At 43.5% G+C, this 16,572-nt stretch overlaps 1 protein-coding gene across 1 annotated transcript in view; it reads left to right on the top strand.

The window, feature by feature from the left end:
• Positions 1-8,637, top strand: part of KCNK1 (potassium two pore domain channel subfamily K member 1) — a 76,604-nt gene extending 67,967 nt beyond the window's left edge. Inside the window, exons 2-3 of the mRNA XM_070471075.1 lie at positions 2,912-3,307; positions 7,747-8,637. Coding sequence (XP_070327176.1) covers positions 2,912-3,307; positions 7,747-8,006 — 656 coding nt within the window. The 3' untranslated portion in view covers positions 8,007-8,637. The remainder of the gene's footprint in view (positions 1-2,911; positions 3,308-7,746) is intronic.
• The last annotated feature ends 7,935 nt before the right edge of the window (positions 8,638-16,572 follow it).

Here is a 16,572-nt window from a genome sequence, read left to right as displayed (position 1 = left end):
TAATTCCTCTGTCTCACTTTTTTCCTCAAAAGTAAAGCTTTCACATTTCTCATGCTTCTTTCTTTTGCATGAATATTATTCAGCAAGCTTTCTCCATCCTCCATACTACTCTCTGGAAACCCTTACTGTCTCATCTCCCTCTTTAACCATGCCTAGAATCAACTGAAGCATTCCAGGAGCAGCTGCGTGTTCAAGGACCAGATGGATTTAGGAACTAATGCAGAGGTTCTCAATCCTTCTGAGCACCTGAACTTTGGCTTCTCTTTACAGAAAAATGCACATATGTGGAGATGTTAAGTTCAGTTACTCAGTCGTGTCTGACTCTGTGATCCCGGGGACTGAAGCACCCTAGGCTTCCCTGTCCATCACCAACTCCCAGAGCTCGCTCAAACTCATATCCATCGAGTCGGTGATGCCGTCTAACCATCTCCTCCTCTGTTGTCCCCTTCTCCTCCTACCTTCAATCTTTCCCAGCATCAGAGTCTTTTCCAATGAATCAGTTCTTTGCATCAGGTGACCAAAGTATTGGAGCTGCAGCTTCATCATCAGTCCTTCCAATGAATATTCAGGATTGAGTTCCTTTAGGATGGACTGGTTGGATCTCCTTGCAGCCCAAGGGACTTTGAAGAGTCTTCTCCAACACCACAGTTCCAAAGCATCAATTCTTCAGCAGTCAGCTCTTTATGGTCCAACTCTCACATCCATACATGACTACTGGAAAAACCATAGTTTTGACTATACAGACCTTTGTCAGCAAAGTAATGTTTTTGCTTTTTAAAATGCTGTCTAAGTTTGTCATAGCTTTTCTTGCAAGGAGCAAGCATCTTTTAATGTCATGGCTGCAGTCACCATCTGCAGTGATTTTGGAGCCCAAGAAAATAAAGTCTGTCACTGTTTCCACTGTTTCCCCATCTATTTGCCATGAAGTGATGGGACTGGATTCCATGATCATAGTTTTTTGAATGTTGAGTTTTAAGCCAGCTTTTTCATTCTTTCTTTCACTCTCTTCAAGAGACTGTTTAAAAAAAAAAGAGAGAGACTGTTTAATTCCTCTTCACTTTCTGCCATAAGGGTGGTATCATCTGCATATCTGAGGTGGATATGTTCAAACTGATGCAATTTCAGTAGATTCCTCAGACTCCCTATTCATCCATAACCTTCTGGGATTAACCATCCTGACTATTGTGCTGAGGTTGTGCATGGGAATAACAAGAGCAATCTCTTAGAGGGTGGCCTCTAAGGCCAGGGCCTCACCTGGAAATTGGTAGAAAGCAGACAACCAGGAGGTCTGAAGCTGAAGTTTTTCTGAGTTCTTCCTAAGCAGGATATATTTTAGAAATCAGATTTGAAAACCACTTTTCAGTTATAACCCCATGAGTGGGGTTTTGTTTTGTTTTCCCAGAAGCCGATTTCACAAAAAAAGAAAATGCATTTAGTTGGCTTTTTCCTGAACTGACTTGTTCAGACATGTTAGTCCTTTCAGGATGAAGGGCTTGTGAGATTTTAAAAACAGTTCAGTGGCTTCTCTCCTGCTAGCATTTATCAGATGACATGTCTCTTGACTGGCTTGATTTGGGAATGACTCAGTTCTAGTAGAAAATAAAAGAGAAATATGTTGTGACCACTGGCCCTAATTTGTGGGTTTTGGGGGCATCTTTGGCATCTTGGAACCTACGGAAATGACAAGGGGGAAACATAGTACAGTTTCTAAATGTGTCATTTAGCCAGATTAATTGAGCAAAATATTAGGGAAGGAGTGCTCAGCCCTGTGACACAGCATCCTTTGATGTTCACTTATCCTCCTCTTCCTCTTTCTGTTTGTTTCTTTATGGCTGCTCTGGGCCTTGTTGCACGCGGGCTTTCTCTCGCCTTGGTGAGTGGGGCTACCCTCTAGGTGCAGCACAGGCCTTCTCACTGTGGTGCCCTCTCTTGCTGTGGAGCACGGGCCATAGAGTGCATAGCCTGTAATACTTGTAGCACGGGGCTCAGGAGTGGCCCGCGGGTTTAGCTGTTCCCCGGCACATGGCATCTTTGACCAGGGATCAGAGTTGTGTCTTCTGCCTTGGCAGGTGCATTCTTAACCGCTGGACCGGCAGGGAAGTCCTATCTTTCTTTCTCCATGTCTACATTCTCACTGAGTCCTCCCTGTCTTCCCACTGTCCCCTCCTCTGCCTCCTGTTTTGGAAGCAAGTGTGTACTGGCTTTGGATCCTAATGAGGCCTTCTGGGGTGGGGGTGGGGCTGGCAGAGTGGGAGGGGAGCAGGCTGGGGAGGGGAACATCCTCCTGGCAAAGCAGGTACCCCTGTCATGAATTTTCCCTGATGGCCTAAGACAGTGAGGAGTTAGCTCCTTTACACACAGAGCTTCTACTTCAGTCTGACAGTGAAGTCAAAACAAGGCTTGATGCGTCAGGAGGAGCTGGGAAGATTTGGTCCAGATCAAATGTGTGGCGCCCATTGTTGAATTGTACTGCAGTGACAGGATAGAACCTTTATGCTTGCTTGTTGTTTTTGGCTGTGCTGGATGTTCATTGCATACACAGACTTCTGTAGTTGTGGCGTGTGGGATCTTAAGTTACTGGTCCAGGGATTGGTCCCTTGCATTGGAACGTGCATTCTTTACCACCAGACTACCAGGGAAGTCCCAACAGGATAGAGCCTTTGAAGCACCAATCTGAATTTTACCTGGCTTTTCTCTTGGGTGTGAGGGGCAGAGGAGTGAACAGCCGGCGTGCGTTTTGTTTTGTTTTTCTGTTTTTGGCCATGCCATGGAACATGAGAGGTGTTAGTTCCCCAACCAGGGATCGAACCCTTGCCCCCTGCAGTGGAAGCTTGATGTCTTAACCACTGGACTGCCAGAGAAGTCCCAGGTGTGTGTTATTTACGAAGGTGTTTTCTACCTCCTCTTGCAGGTTACGGCCACACCGTGCCCCTGTCCGATGGGGGCAAGGCCTTCTGCATCATCTACTCGGTCATCGGCATACCTTTCACCCTCCTGTTCCTGACAGCAGTGGTCCAGCGTATCACCATCCACGTCACCCGCAGGCCAGTCCTCTATTTCCATGTCCGCTGGGGCTTCTCCAAGCAGGCAGTGGCCATCGTCCACGCGGTCCTCCTCGGTGTGGTCACCGTGTCCTGCTTCTTCTTCATCCCGGCCGCGGTGTTCTCTGTCCTGGAGGATGACTGGAACTTCCTGGAATCCTTTTACTTTTGTTTCATCTCCCTGAGCACCATTGGCCTCGGAGATTATGTTCCCGGGGAGGGCTACAATCAAAAATTCAGAGAGTTCTACAAGATCGGGATCACGTGTGAGTATCAGAGTTCATGCACTCTGTCCCAAGGCTCTGTGGTTCCGCGCTACGCCTCGCCCACTCAATGAGAGTCACTCATCAGAGCCCCGACTGCTTTCCATGGATGAATTTTCCATTTTGCCACCTTCCCATAACTTTCGTTTCATCATGATTCCCTTCAAAATTCTGTATGAAAAAGTCTTGTTATTATTGAGAGTTATTTTTCCCAGGCACAGAAAAGTACTGATCAGTTTACTAGTAATGTAACAGTCATTTTAAATGACAGTATAGGACTGCACCTAAGCACACAGGTAAGAATGCACCACACAGAATAAGTTGCTACTGAACTTTTTAAATTTTAACAGAGTTGCTCTACTTTTATTAAATATTTTAAGCTCAAGGACACCAGAGCTAAGATAGCCTGTTAACAATCCATCACATTTTTTCATTAACCAGGAAAATCTTAAAGCAGTTGCTTATCTCATTTGTCCATCTGGTTCTTTTTTGAAATTAGAATATTTTTGCTGCTTTCAGAATTTTTATGTGTAGGAACAAAACGGTGAATACATTGTTCAATGAAGTTCTTGGTGAAAATTTAAAAAAAAAGAATTTTATACATGGAAAATAGACATTAAAATTCAGATGTCCAGTGACATAAAACTTTTAAGCAGTTTTTTAAAATTCAATATAATACCACAGAAAACTTAGAAATCTATTCATAGGAAAATATTTATTTTTGTGTGTCCCTTTCCTGTCTTTTCACAATGCATAAAATTGCATCATACTGTACATACAGTTTCCATTTCTGCTTTCCTAAGTATTTTTCAAGAGTCAGCTCATGCCATGTCTTCTAGGAAATCAGAGTACATACTCAGGCAGTCAGATGTTCTGTCCTGGCCCGGTCCTGTGGTCTTAATGACGACAAAATGTGTAGTTGAACTATGTGTATTTTTAGCATTTCCATTAAACCATGCTCACCCAGGACACAGCCATCACTCATAAGTGCCCAGTGCTTTCAACAGTGCCTGGCTACCATGCAAGTTCAATAAATATTTACAGAATGGTTACCAGGGTGATTTCGAATTTCCTCTAGTTACCATATTTATCTTTAATATCTACATATTATTTTACCAGGTGACTATACCATCATCTAGGGCTTCCTAGGTGGTGCTAGTGGTAAAGAATCTGCCTGCCAGTGTAGGAAATGTTAGAGATGTGGATTCGATCCCTGGGTCAGGAAGATACCCTAGAGGAGGGCATCAGTCTAGTATTCTGCCTGGAGAATTCCATGGACAGAGGACCCTGGCAGGCTGCAGTCCATGGGGTCACACACAGTCGGATACGACTGAAGCAACTTAGCATGCACACATGCATACTATCATCTAGTCCTACTTCTATTGTCAAAATTCCAATCTGAATATTAGAAGGCATTATAAATTATACTGCAGTAAATCCTTTTGTGTGTTTAACATGTTTTTCTACTTTATTATCTTTCCAAGAAGTGGACTGGCTGACCCAAAGTGAACATGCCCTTTGATGACTCATGGATCGTGTTGATCTAGTGCTTTCCAAATGGCATTACGAGTTGCCAGTGTTATCAGAACTACCTAATGCAAGTCTTTCTTGTCTTGCATTAGAGTAAAATGTTACCTCCTTATTTGAATTTAGTTTTTTTATGACTTGGGGCTTTCTTGATGGCTCAGATGATAAACAGTCTGCCTGTAGTGCATGAGACCTGGCTTTGATTCCTGGGTCAAGAAGATCCCCTGGAAAAGTAAATGGCAACCCAGTCCAGTATTTTTACCTGGAGATTTCCATGGACAGAGGAGCCTAGTGGCCTGCAGTCCATGGGGTCACAAAGAGTCAGACATGACTGAGCATGCACGTACAGCACAGCAGACTTACCTAAAACACATTTCCTCATTCTGCGTCACCACATATACCTTCACAGTGATCCGAAGACCAGGCGGGTCCCGAGGATGCTCAGTGTCCTGGGCTAGAGGATGATGGGCAGGAAAAACTGGCCCCACCCTGCACCTTTCTCTTCCCACCTTTTGTTCCATTCTGCCCTACAAGGTCCTTACATGGGTATGTGGACACATTGTCTCAGTATTACAGTCATGTTCCATCAACATCCTCTTACAAAGACTTGCCCCTGGGCCTGGGTGCATGTAGGTGTGCACACCAGTGATGCAATGCCTTTTGGGATGGTGGACCCAGGATAGAGACCCTTGCAGGTACCATCACCTCTATGGGGTGGGGACATTGAGCAGAGAATTTCCAAGTTTTAAATACATGGAACATAATCTGGGGTGGGGGTTGGCATGGGTTCCCAGAGGGCAAGCCCCACTGGCCCTGCAGACTCATCATTCTGTAGAAGAGGCATTATCAGAGTGAAAGGACCTCTGAATCTCTAGGCCCAGGTTAGGTCCATCTGCATTGGAAGGCAGATTCTTAACCACTGGACCACCAGGGAAGTCTGGGAAAACTAATTTTAAGTTGGTTCCAACATGTTTAAAATCAGTTTTCAGGGAAAAAAAATTCATCAGAGAAAGGAACAAAAAAGTAAAAATGAAAACTCTTAAGGGTAACAGAAGTCCCAGTTTCATGTCCCAGTGGTGAAATGTTTGAGGAAGATTTTCAGAAAATAAATGAACTGGGGAAGCCAGAATTGGTAGCAAAATAGGAACAAGGAAGTCATTTATGGATGCAAAGTGACAGTTTTCTTAGGCTTTAATAATAATATAGCATATTTTAGAAATAGCAATGACATTGTTAGCTGAACTAATTCGCAAATCTCCTTTTCCTTTATTCATTATTTAGTCAAACTCTTCAGTGCTGACAAAAATATCCATGCAATTTTAGGCAAAAGCTGTGGAATTCTAGCCTATCCACAAACTAACATAGCTTTGGAACATTTATTTGCTCCACCCAGTACATCCCCTATGTAGAAAGCCTGAAAAAAAAACCACAGCAAAGTGATCTTTTACATACATGCATGCATATGTGTGTGTGCTAAGTCACTTCAGTCGTGTCAGATTCTTTGTGACCCTATCGATTGTAGCCCGCTAGGCTCCTCTGTGCATGGGATTTCCCAGGCAAGAATACTGGAGTGGGTTGCCTTTCCCTCCCCCAGGGATTGAACTTATGTCTCCTGCATTGGCAGGTGTGTTCTTCACCACTAGAGCCACCTACAAATATATACGTGTGTACACACACACACCCCTTCGTTTCTGTGTGGCTTATCACAGGATATTGAATATAGTTCCCTGTGCTGTTGGGCTTCCCCGGTGGTTCAGACGGTAAAGCGTCTGCCTGCAGTGTGCAAGGCCCGGCTTTGATCCCTGGATGGGGAAGATCCCCTGGAGAAGGAAATGGCAACCCACTCCAGTACTCTTGCCTGGAGAATTTCCATGGAATGAGGCTCCTGGTAGCCTGCAGTCCATGGGGGTTGCAGAGACGTGTGTATCCACACACACACACATTCATTTCTATTGTGGTTTTTCCAGGATCTTGAATATAGTTCCCTGTGCTGTACAGTAGGACCTTGTTTATCCATCTTGTTGTGTTTACCTTGTTGTATATACTAGTCTGCATCTGCTAATCCCAAACTCCCAGTCCATCCCTCCCCCAACCCCTCTCCCTTGGGAACAGGTCTGTTCTCTATATGGGTCTGTTTGTTTTGTAGATAAATTCATTTGTGTCCTATTTTAGATTCCATGTATAAGTGACATATGTATTTGTCCTTCTTGTTCTGATTTACTGTAGTTTGTGTGATAATCTCTAGGTCCATCTGTGTTGCCGCAAATGACAGTTTCATTCTTTTTTATAGCTGAGTGGTATCCCTTTGTATATATGTGCCACATCTTTATCCATTCATCTGCTAATGACCATTTATGTTGTCTCCATGTCTTGGCTATTGTGAACAGTGCTACTGTGAACACTGGAGTGCATACAACTTTTCAAACTATAGTTTTCTCTAGATATAAGCCCGAGAGTGGGATTGCAGGATTATATGGTAGCTCTGTTTTTAGTTATTTGAGGAACCCCCATACTGTTTTCCAGCTGTACCAATTTACATTCTCTCAAACAATGCAGGAGGGTTGCCTTTTCCCCTCACGCTCTCTAGCATTTGTTATCTGTAAACGTTTTATGATGATGATTCTGACTGGTGTGAGGTGGTACCTCATTGTAGTTTAAATTTGCATTTCTCTAATAATTAGCAATGTGACACATCTGTTCATGTGCCTGTTGGCTCTCTGTATGTCTTCTTTGGAGATACGTCTCTTTAGGTCTAGAAGGTTAAGTCCCTCTTCATTTTCCTCTGGATCATCCCTTTTTGAGCCATGGAATTCAAAGCATGCCCAGAAATCAGAGGAGGCAGTGGGTTTGACCATCAGCAGAAAGGTTGTGTTGTGACGGGATCCCACTGAGTCGCTGTCCTTTCCTTCACACAGGTTACCTGCTCCTTGGTCTTATCGCCATGTTGGTGGTTCTGGAAACCTTCTGTGAGCTCCACGAACTGAAGAAGTTCAGAAAAATGTTCTACGTGAAGAAGGACAAGGAAGAGGATCAAGTGCACATCATAGAACACGACCAGCTGTCCTTCTCCTCCATCACGGACCAGGCGGCGGGGGTGAAGGAGGACCAGAAGCAGAACGAGCCGTTTGTGTCCCCCCAGTCACCCGCCTTGGCCGATGGCGCCGCAGACCACTAGACTCGGGCTTTGCTGGACCGTGCCAGGGCGCAGGCTCAGGCTGGTGGGAGGAAGCTTCGCTTGTTCATTTTGATGAGGATGTAAAAGCAGTACTTTTTGTAAAAGGGAACAAAAGAAGCTTTTATTCCAGAAGACTGTCTAAACTATGAGAAAATGACATCTGTACCTGTAATTCATATGTGACAAAATTATCCCAACTTTACTAACAGGAGGAGAATACTTGAAGCAGGGTGCCATTGTGGATAGAAACAGATTTTATACTTTTCATTGGGAACTTTGGGATTTGCATTTAAATCGTTTAGCTGATAGTTAAATAGTGACATTTATATTTAAAGCAAATAAAAAAGGCATAGACATGTGTTTTATAGATAAGTTTATGTGTACTGGTTTGCATGTACCCATCCGAAAATCATTATTTTTGTAGACTCTTAAGTTAAACCTACTATTTATAATGACTAGATAACCATTAACTGTACATACAAATATAAATATGTTTATATTCTGTACATATGGTTTAGGTCACCAGTTCCTGGTATACTTCTTAACCCAAGATTGTAGAGATTTTCCCTTTTGATTTCTCTTTATACTGAAGAATCAAAAGTTGCTGCAATAAAATAAATGGAATAACACACTTATGCGTGAATTACTTTAGTATTCTGTTACAATAAATATTTCTGCTCACTTGGAATAGAGTGATCTCAGATGTCTACAATGTTTGTAAGTATTTCCCTGGAGGTAAACAAGTAACAAAGCGTATGATTTTGTTAAAAAAAAAAAGTTTAGATACTTTATTTTGAATGTACATGATGATTTGCATTCAACTAATACTAATGCACAGGACCCAAATGCAGAAGCCCCAAATGAACAGATTCTGTCAAATTAGTCTGCGAGGTTTTTTTAGTTTATAAACTGAAATAAGTAAAAATTGTAGCTGGTTGCAACCTTACACTTTAATATATCAAGAAAAGATTGATAATATGTGTGCACATAGATACTATGTATCACATAGATACATATGTATGCATATGTATAATGTATAGATAATGTCTACATAGATAATATGTATCACTCCTTTGTAGAAACCATAAAGGTAGCATTCAAATGCTGTACGCAATCCAAATGCAGGACGCTGTTAGGATTTTTTTTCCCTCATCTGTTGGCTGAGGCATGCAGGCATCTTAGTTCCCTGACCTGGAATGGAACTCATGCCCCCTGCAGTGAAAGCGTGGTGTCTTAACCACTGAACCACTAGGGAAGACCCTGCTAGGAATTTTAGGAGAGAGCATTAGGCCTTGTGTGATAATGAATGCTCAGTGACCCGCTAACCAAATCCCGTCTCCCATCGGAGCCACCCAGGAGGTGGTACCTGAAGTGTTGGGAGAAGTCAGCATCCTGCTGGTGAGCAGCTGAGCAGAGCATCCTTGCCTTGGCGCTGCCTTGGCACCCTCTCTGCTGCCTCCACTGTGTGTGCCCTGGGCACATGGGTACCAGCCCTATCCTGCTGTCTGCTATTACCATCAAACGTTGTAGCCCCTGACTTAGAGCAAGGGCCTTCGTTACAGTGTAAAATCCCCTCTGAGAGCAACAAAATCCCAAGAAGGAAGGACATACCCTCTGTAGCGCCCAGGACCCCAGCTCTGTGATGGGGAGCTTCCTCAGTGGGTCCTCTCTAGTGTTTAATTCAAAATGTCCTCCTGTCCCTCTGACCTGGGCTGTGCCCTGTTAGCATGTTTCTGCCTGTGTTCCTGGTTGGCTGTCTCCACGGTGGGAGACTGCTCACACTGGGTGGGTAATTGGTAAAGAAGGAACTAGAGACTCCTTGGAGGATACATGCTTCATGGGCAGGCCTGGATTTGAGAAGTACATGGGATCAGAATGCTTGGTACCGTGCAAAATGCTAAAGAATATAAGTTGGAAAAAAGGTAGATTATACCCATGGAATGCCATTGCATTTTAGTCCAAGCAGGAAACTAATGGGCCACCCACCACTGCTTGACTCTAATCTGAGAGGGGAGTGCAAAATACAAAAAACAAGGAAGAGCCTAAAGGGAAAATTCTGAGTCAGGGTGTCATTAATAAGCAGTCGAATGTAATACTTCACCTTCAAAGCTTCTGTGAATCTGCAGAGAATATACTTACTAGACCTTAATACCTTCACATTGTTTTTGTTTTTTAGTATGTGTTTGCTTCCCTGGTGGCTCAGATGGTAAAGAATCTGCCTACAATGCAGGAGACCTGGGTTCGATCCCTGGGTCAGGAAGATCCCTAGAGAATGGGAGAGCAATGCACTCCAGTATTCCGTGGAGAATTCCACGGACAGAGGAGCCCAGCAGTCTACAGTTTGTTGGGTCGCAGAGTCGAACATGACTGAGTGACTAACAGGCAGGTTTGTTTATGTGTTTGGCTGTGTCACGTCCTAGTTGCAGCACACGAGATCTTGGCCGCATCACGTGGGGTCTTACTTGCAGCACACAGACTCTAGCTTCTGCTCATGGGCCCAGGAATCGTGGTGCATGGCCTCAGTTGCTTCCTTGCCTGGGGGATCTTAGTTGCCTAACTAGGGATTGAACCCACATCCCTGCATTGCATGGTGGATTCTTAACCCCTGGACCACCAGCAAAGTTTCCTGTTCTTATTGTTTTTAATGTGAAGCATAAGTTTTAAAAATTGGAGCAGCTTTTGCCTCCTGGTCAGATATGAAGTGTAAGGGGAAGTGTATTCCCCAGACTTTCTTTCTGTCACTGGCTGGGGGGCAAGTGATACACTGGGGTTCGGAGGGAGGGGAAAGCTGTGTCCTGGAGAACAGAAGCAGGATCCCCTGGGCGTGGGGTGAGGAAGTGGGAGGCTGGGCAGAGAGGCTCCATTAGAACTGTCATTGGAACCTTCTGGTTGGAGATGAGCGACTGTGAAGTTGAAGGTCAAAGAAGGTGGATTCTGAAAAAAGAAAAGAAGCATAAACAGAGTATAAACTGAAGGATTGAAGTCCTGGGCAGTATCTGAGACGAGTTCTTAAGAATCCCACAGAACACCCTGAGGATAGAGATGTGGCAGAAATCATTGTCCTTCGTTGTGTGTGAATTTAAAGTCACATGTGTCCAGTAGGTAAGTTGATTTTGGAGCAGCAGATACACTGAACAGGAGGAGAGAACTGTGTCTCAGAAAAATAACTGCCCAGAAATCAAAGAGACTAGAGACAAAAGCTGCTCCTGTGGCTCAGCAGTAAAGAATCTGCTTGCAACGCAAGAAACACAGGAGACTTGGGTTCCATCCCTGGGTCGGGAAGATCTCCTGGAGAAGGGAATGGCAACCCACTCCAGTATTCTTGTCTGGAGAATCCATGGGCGCCTGGTGGTCTACAGTCCATGGGGTCGCAAGGAATCAGACACAACTGAAGCAACTTTGCACTCATATAGACCAAGGCATTAGAGTCTCCAAAAGAATCTTAAAAAGAAACCCATGGGACAGTTAAAGTTTGGCCCAGATGACTGCATTGATGAGCGGCTTCAGGGGAAAAAAATGCTTGCAAATGCCTGGAAAACAGTCAGTCATGCTCACACTTCCTACAGACCAGCCTTATGTGCCTTTTGGGAAATGAGTGAGGAGATATTTACAAATCTGGTCAAGAAATGGTAACTGAAACAGTTCATGCAAAACATGTTTAACCCTTTAAAACTATCAATAGCACACTGGTTTCTTACTAAAAGCAGCTATTATTGGCTCCAAATAAGAATTCATTTTAATTTGGCACAAGTGTGCATTGGAGGGTGATCTCTTACTCTGAATTCGGTGAGGAGACTTTCCCACTTGTGTGGCATGCTACATCCACTTGGTGATTTGCTGCTAAATCGTCCATGCTGAGGAGAGCTCTGATGTTCTGATATCCTCAATTTAGGAAGGCAATCTTTGGGGGGTGTACACAGTCAAGCAGATTTAAAAACAACTCTTCCTTAGGAAGGTGAAATTTAAATAATACAATAGTTACCATTTACTTTATTCAACTGTGCCCAGTAAGATTACAGACCTGTCTCTTTAATACATTTAAAGTTTTTCCTCTAGTGATGTATTATTTTCCAAGAATTTTATTTATGAATATTTGGTACATCCAAGGTTTCTCTGTGAGGTGAAACATGAGATTGTTTGCAAAAGACTGTATACCAGTATCTCACTTGTACTGTCAGATGTATTCCAACTCTAATATGTACTGTCAGGCAACCTCAGCTTTCTAAAATGCAATAATGAACCCAGAAGCAAAAATGATTTTAAGTATTTTCCCAGCCTGGCAATCAAGTACACTTACTAAGTTCCCTCTTCGCTTCCCTCCAAGTGTGTACTTACTTTACACACACAGCTGATAAAATTACTTCACTGTTTTCCCAACCCACTGAAAATAAAGGAGCATCTTGCTTCCCAACAGTTCACAGATTTTGTGTTAGCATACTTTCCATGTTATAATTTTTGCTGGTTCACTACAAAAAAAATTAAAACTCTCAAGATGCAAGTTGGCAATAATGACCATGTAATCACTTGGGCAGCCTTAAATTAGCAGTTTCTCTGGTCCTGTCAAAGCATCCTTGGTCTGTGGCCTCCTCTGCGCTCCACTGGGAAAAAGCATTTATTTCCTGGTGGCTCAGTGGTGAAGAATCTGCCTACCACTGTAGGAGACTCACATTCGACGTGGTCTGAGAAAATCGCCTGGAGAAGGGAATGGCTGCCACTCCAGGATTCTTGCCTGGGAAATCTCATGGACAGAGGAGGCTGGCGGGCAGAGTCCATGGGGTCACAAAGAGACGGACACGACTGAATGAACAACAACAGCTCTTAGGAGGGCCGCTTAGGAGGAAAGATGGTCAGACGTTCCAGGAATTCGAGTGTCTCTGCTGTTCGTAGCAAGTTGTATTAATAAAAATCTGCTGGCCGCTTGTGTGTGGTTTGTGGCTCTGAGTGCATTGCCACTCCAGCTGAGAACCTCATGTTAATTGCTGGTAAGAGAACCAAAGAGAGCAGGCTGCTGAGAGCTTGACACCAGGGACAGACCTGGATTAAGAAGAAAAGGCCTGCCTTCTACAGCCTTCACAGGCTGAGGCAAACAGCTCCCAGGATGGTACATTTTTTATTTATGTTATTTCAATCACACAATTCTCATAACAATGTTAACTATATTTAATATGCTCTGTTTAAGGAGATAAAGGAAAATGTATTCCCATACAAAATGATTAGAATGAGTCTTTAAGAGGCTTGTTTTTCAAGTGATTATTTCCACTATCTAGGAAATTCACTTAGACTAAGGATCCAACATGAAATATGAAAGTCAGCGTGGTAACAAATGCATAGCTTCACTGTCATTGACATGTGAAGATGAGATCACTGCTAACATCTTCTGTAATTAAATTACATATCTGGGTTCGATCCCTGGGTTGGGAAGTTCCCCTGGAGGAGGGCATGGCAACCCACTCCAGTGTTCTTGCCTGCAGAATCCCATGGACAGAGTAGCCTGGCAGGCTATAGTGCTTGGTGGGCGGTGGGGCGGGGGCAAAGAGTCAGACATGACTGAGTGACTCACATACATAATACAGCATCGTGTGTTCCTCTCATATTCCCTTTGTGATCTCTTGTGTACCAACTGGGACACAAAGCCACACTGAGCCAGACAGGGTTCACTGTCCCAGTGAGAAGACACACCCCCTGGTGAGGGGCTGCCTGACCTCTGACATCCCACACTGGGTCACTGCCAAGTTCACTCTGGCCTTGGACGGTTTCCCGGCTGCCTCCCAGCTCAGAGTGTTATGCCTGATGTCCGAATCACCGAGCGGGAAGACAGAAGGCTTCCAAGACAATGCAACTCGCAAAAAGGGAATTTTATTGCTGACTCGAGTCAGGGCTCCTGCCGCATCCAACGTAGTGGTGCGGGGTCAGAGAGCCCCGAGCCCAAGCTGTTATACGAATCTATAGGGTGAGCCTAAGCAGTTGGTAGCTGGCTTAAGCGGATTGGTTACATGTTTGCAAAGCAATTTTATTGGTCCAAACTTTCACGGGCCTTTTTTCAAACTTGGGCGTTCACGGGCTTTTCAGCTTTTCCCTGATAGATTCCCTTTTTCGTACTGGGCGCATGTTGATTGGCTGGCTCCAGGCGGCCTGATGTGGGTAGGGAACCTTACCATTTCAGGGGAAACCAAAACTTAGGTCCGGGCCGCCTGTCATGGTGTTAGCCCTGGCAGCCTCACACAGAGGTTCTCAAATGGTCTTCCTCGCCAGGACAGTGCTCAGGCATGTCCAGCCCAAGTGTACATCCCCGGGAGTTAACAGGAGCTGCAGGTATGCAGAGCAGATTGAAGTCTGTTAAATCACTTTCAGCCTGAAACTAGCAGTGTGAGAGCCATCGACCTCAGATCCATCCCCTCCGCAGGCTCAGTTACTGGGGATGTCCCTCAAATAGTCAGTTTCCAAGAACACACTAAGGTCGCTCCTCCAGGAAAGCAAAAAGCCCTGCCGGAAGGGTGTAGCAATTAAGTGAAAAGAGAGGCATGACTGAAGAAAAAATGTTGCTGCCATTCCAGTAAATAACAAATGTTGCCCTCCATCAAGCCATCAGCCACTGCAGCCATCCCCAACGGTGGGCCATGAAGGGATTCAGGATACAGAGAAACAGGATACTGGCCCCAGACAGTTGAGATGCCACACCATTATATTTAAAATAGATAACCAACAATAGCACAGGGAACTCTGCTCAATGTTCTGTAACAACCTGAATAGGAAAAGAATATAGGAAAGAATAGACAGGTGTGTATGTATAACTGAATCACTTTGCTATACACCTGAAACTAATGCAACATTGTAAATCAACTCTTGATACATTCCAATATAAAGTGAAAGTTTTAAAAAATCAAAAGGATAATTTCAGTGAGCCCAGGCTTACATATCCCCATACACAGAGAAGTACTAAAATCATTACCTTGAGATGTCTGTCTTTTGAGACTAACAGTAGTCTTTTTAAAATTAGTTTTTATTGGAGAATAGGAGACACTGCAAGCACAGAGTTGCGTTACAGTGCTGTGTTAGTCTCTCCCGTATGGCAAAGTGGATCAGCCATGTGTATAAGCAGTGATCTTTTGGTGTTTGACTTCATGCTTGTTTGCTTGTTTTCAGTAAAAACTATGTATCCTGACTCCTCTCGTCTCTCTTTGCACATGTAGTTTTTGCTGGTTCCTCAGAGCAATCTAAGAGACTGACTCCAGGCTATAGTCCTCAGTAAGGTCCCCAAATATAACAGAATCTGCAATTTTCAGCTTGGGTGTTTTTCTTTAGTCGACACAGTTTAAGTCTGTAATAAAACTGAGTAGTTTTCACAGAGATGAGTGGATTTGACTTTCTCTTTGTGAAGGGAAAGAGCTAGGAACATTTACCCTTCTGGGTCTGGAAAGATCTTAGCTTTCATAAAGTAAGGGAAGTATGTCTGGTTGGGACACATAGGTGTCAGGAAGGTGCAGCCACAGGAAGAAAGGGAGGGTAGGGTTTTTAAAAAGTGAGGCTTTGTTTGTTTGTTTTCTGGGCGCAGTCAGTATTGAATTGTCCTCATTCTGATACTACATTTTTTAAGAAAATATTTATTTTCCAGGCACTACCACGAGATCGTGAAACAATTCATAAATATTTGATTTTTAGGTATAAAATAATTATAATTTAGGAAGCAGAAACAAAAGCAAAAAAGCAAAGAAATGTGTGGTATAAGTACAGTTAATGACATCAGCAAAGAGAGCCAAATTTTCTGATTGACATCAGGATCTCCCTCCCTATGGCACTTCACTTGCCCTTAGCTGATGAAAAACATAGTAAGTGAAGGACTGTGTGTGCCCAAATCACAATTAAAATTAGAATCTTGTCTGAGTGAGCACTTCACATACCTTGTATTGTAATTAATGCCCACAATATCTCCATGAGATGTCAGTGTCCTTAACTGTATAGGTAAAGATGTCCCCGGTCCCTCTCAAAAAAAAAAAAAAAACCCTCAAGATAATGTAATCAGTAGAGATAGAATATGTGTGGCCTTGGCTTGGGCTGGTGGTTTAGAAGAAGCAGCATTTTGCCTAAGAGCTCTTTCCACCTGTTTCACTATGAAGTGACGCTCTCAAAGCTGAAGAAGTAGAAAATGAACTTCTTAGATCTTTCAGCTCAACTACCTCCTGGAAATTGAATGAAAAAAAAAAAAAAACTGTCACCTTTTTTTTTCTCCAAGTGAGGCATTATTCAATTTTTCCAAGCAGCTCTCTCACCTCTGTACCATTCATTCCTCTCCTTACAGTAAAATTCTTTACAGAAGAAAATAAACAAAATATCATGGGCTATCCTTAGAGTAGGTATATTAGCTTATTTTAATGTAAGTCTTCCTTTGGGAAATGCAAAAAACTCAAGCTTTTTTTTTTTTTTTGGTGTAACAAGAAGGTCAAAATATATTATTAGGTCAAAAATGAGTGGCTGCAATAAACAGAGAGTTCAGATTGCTTCCCAACCACAGAGCGTCCATGAGATTGCTGTACTCAGCTACCCCTCACCACCACCACGCTCTGCTTCC

Source organism: Odocoileus virginianus, chromosome 7 (assembly GCF_023699985.2).
Source record: "Odocoileus virginianus isolate 20LAN1187 ecotype Illinois chromosome 7, Ovbor_1.2, whole genome shotgun sequence".
In the NCBI taxonomy this organism is placed as follows: domain Eukaryota; kingdom Metazoa; phylum Chordata; class Mammalia; order Artiodactyla; family Cervidae; genus Odocoileus; species Odocoileus virginianus.
Note: the sequence above shows the minus strand (reverse complement) of the source record. Positions and strands in the feature narration are given on the sequence as shown.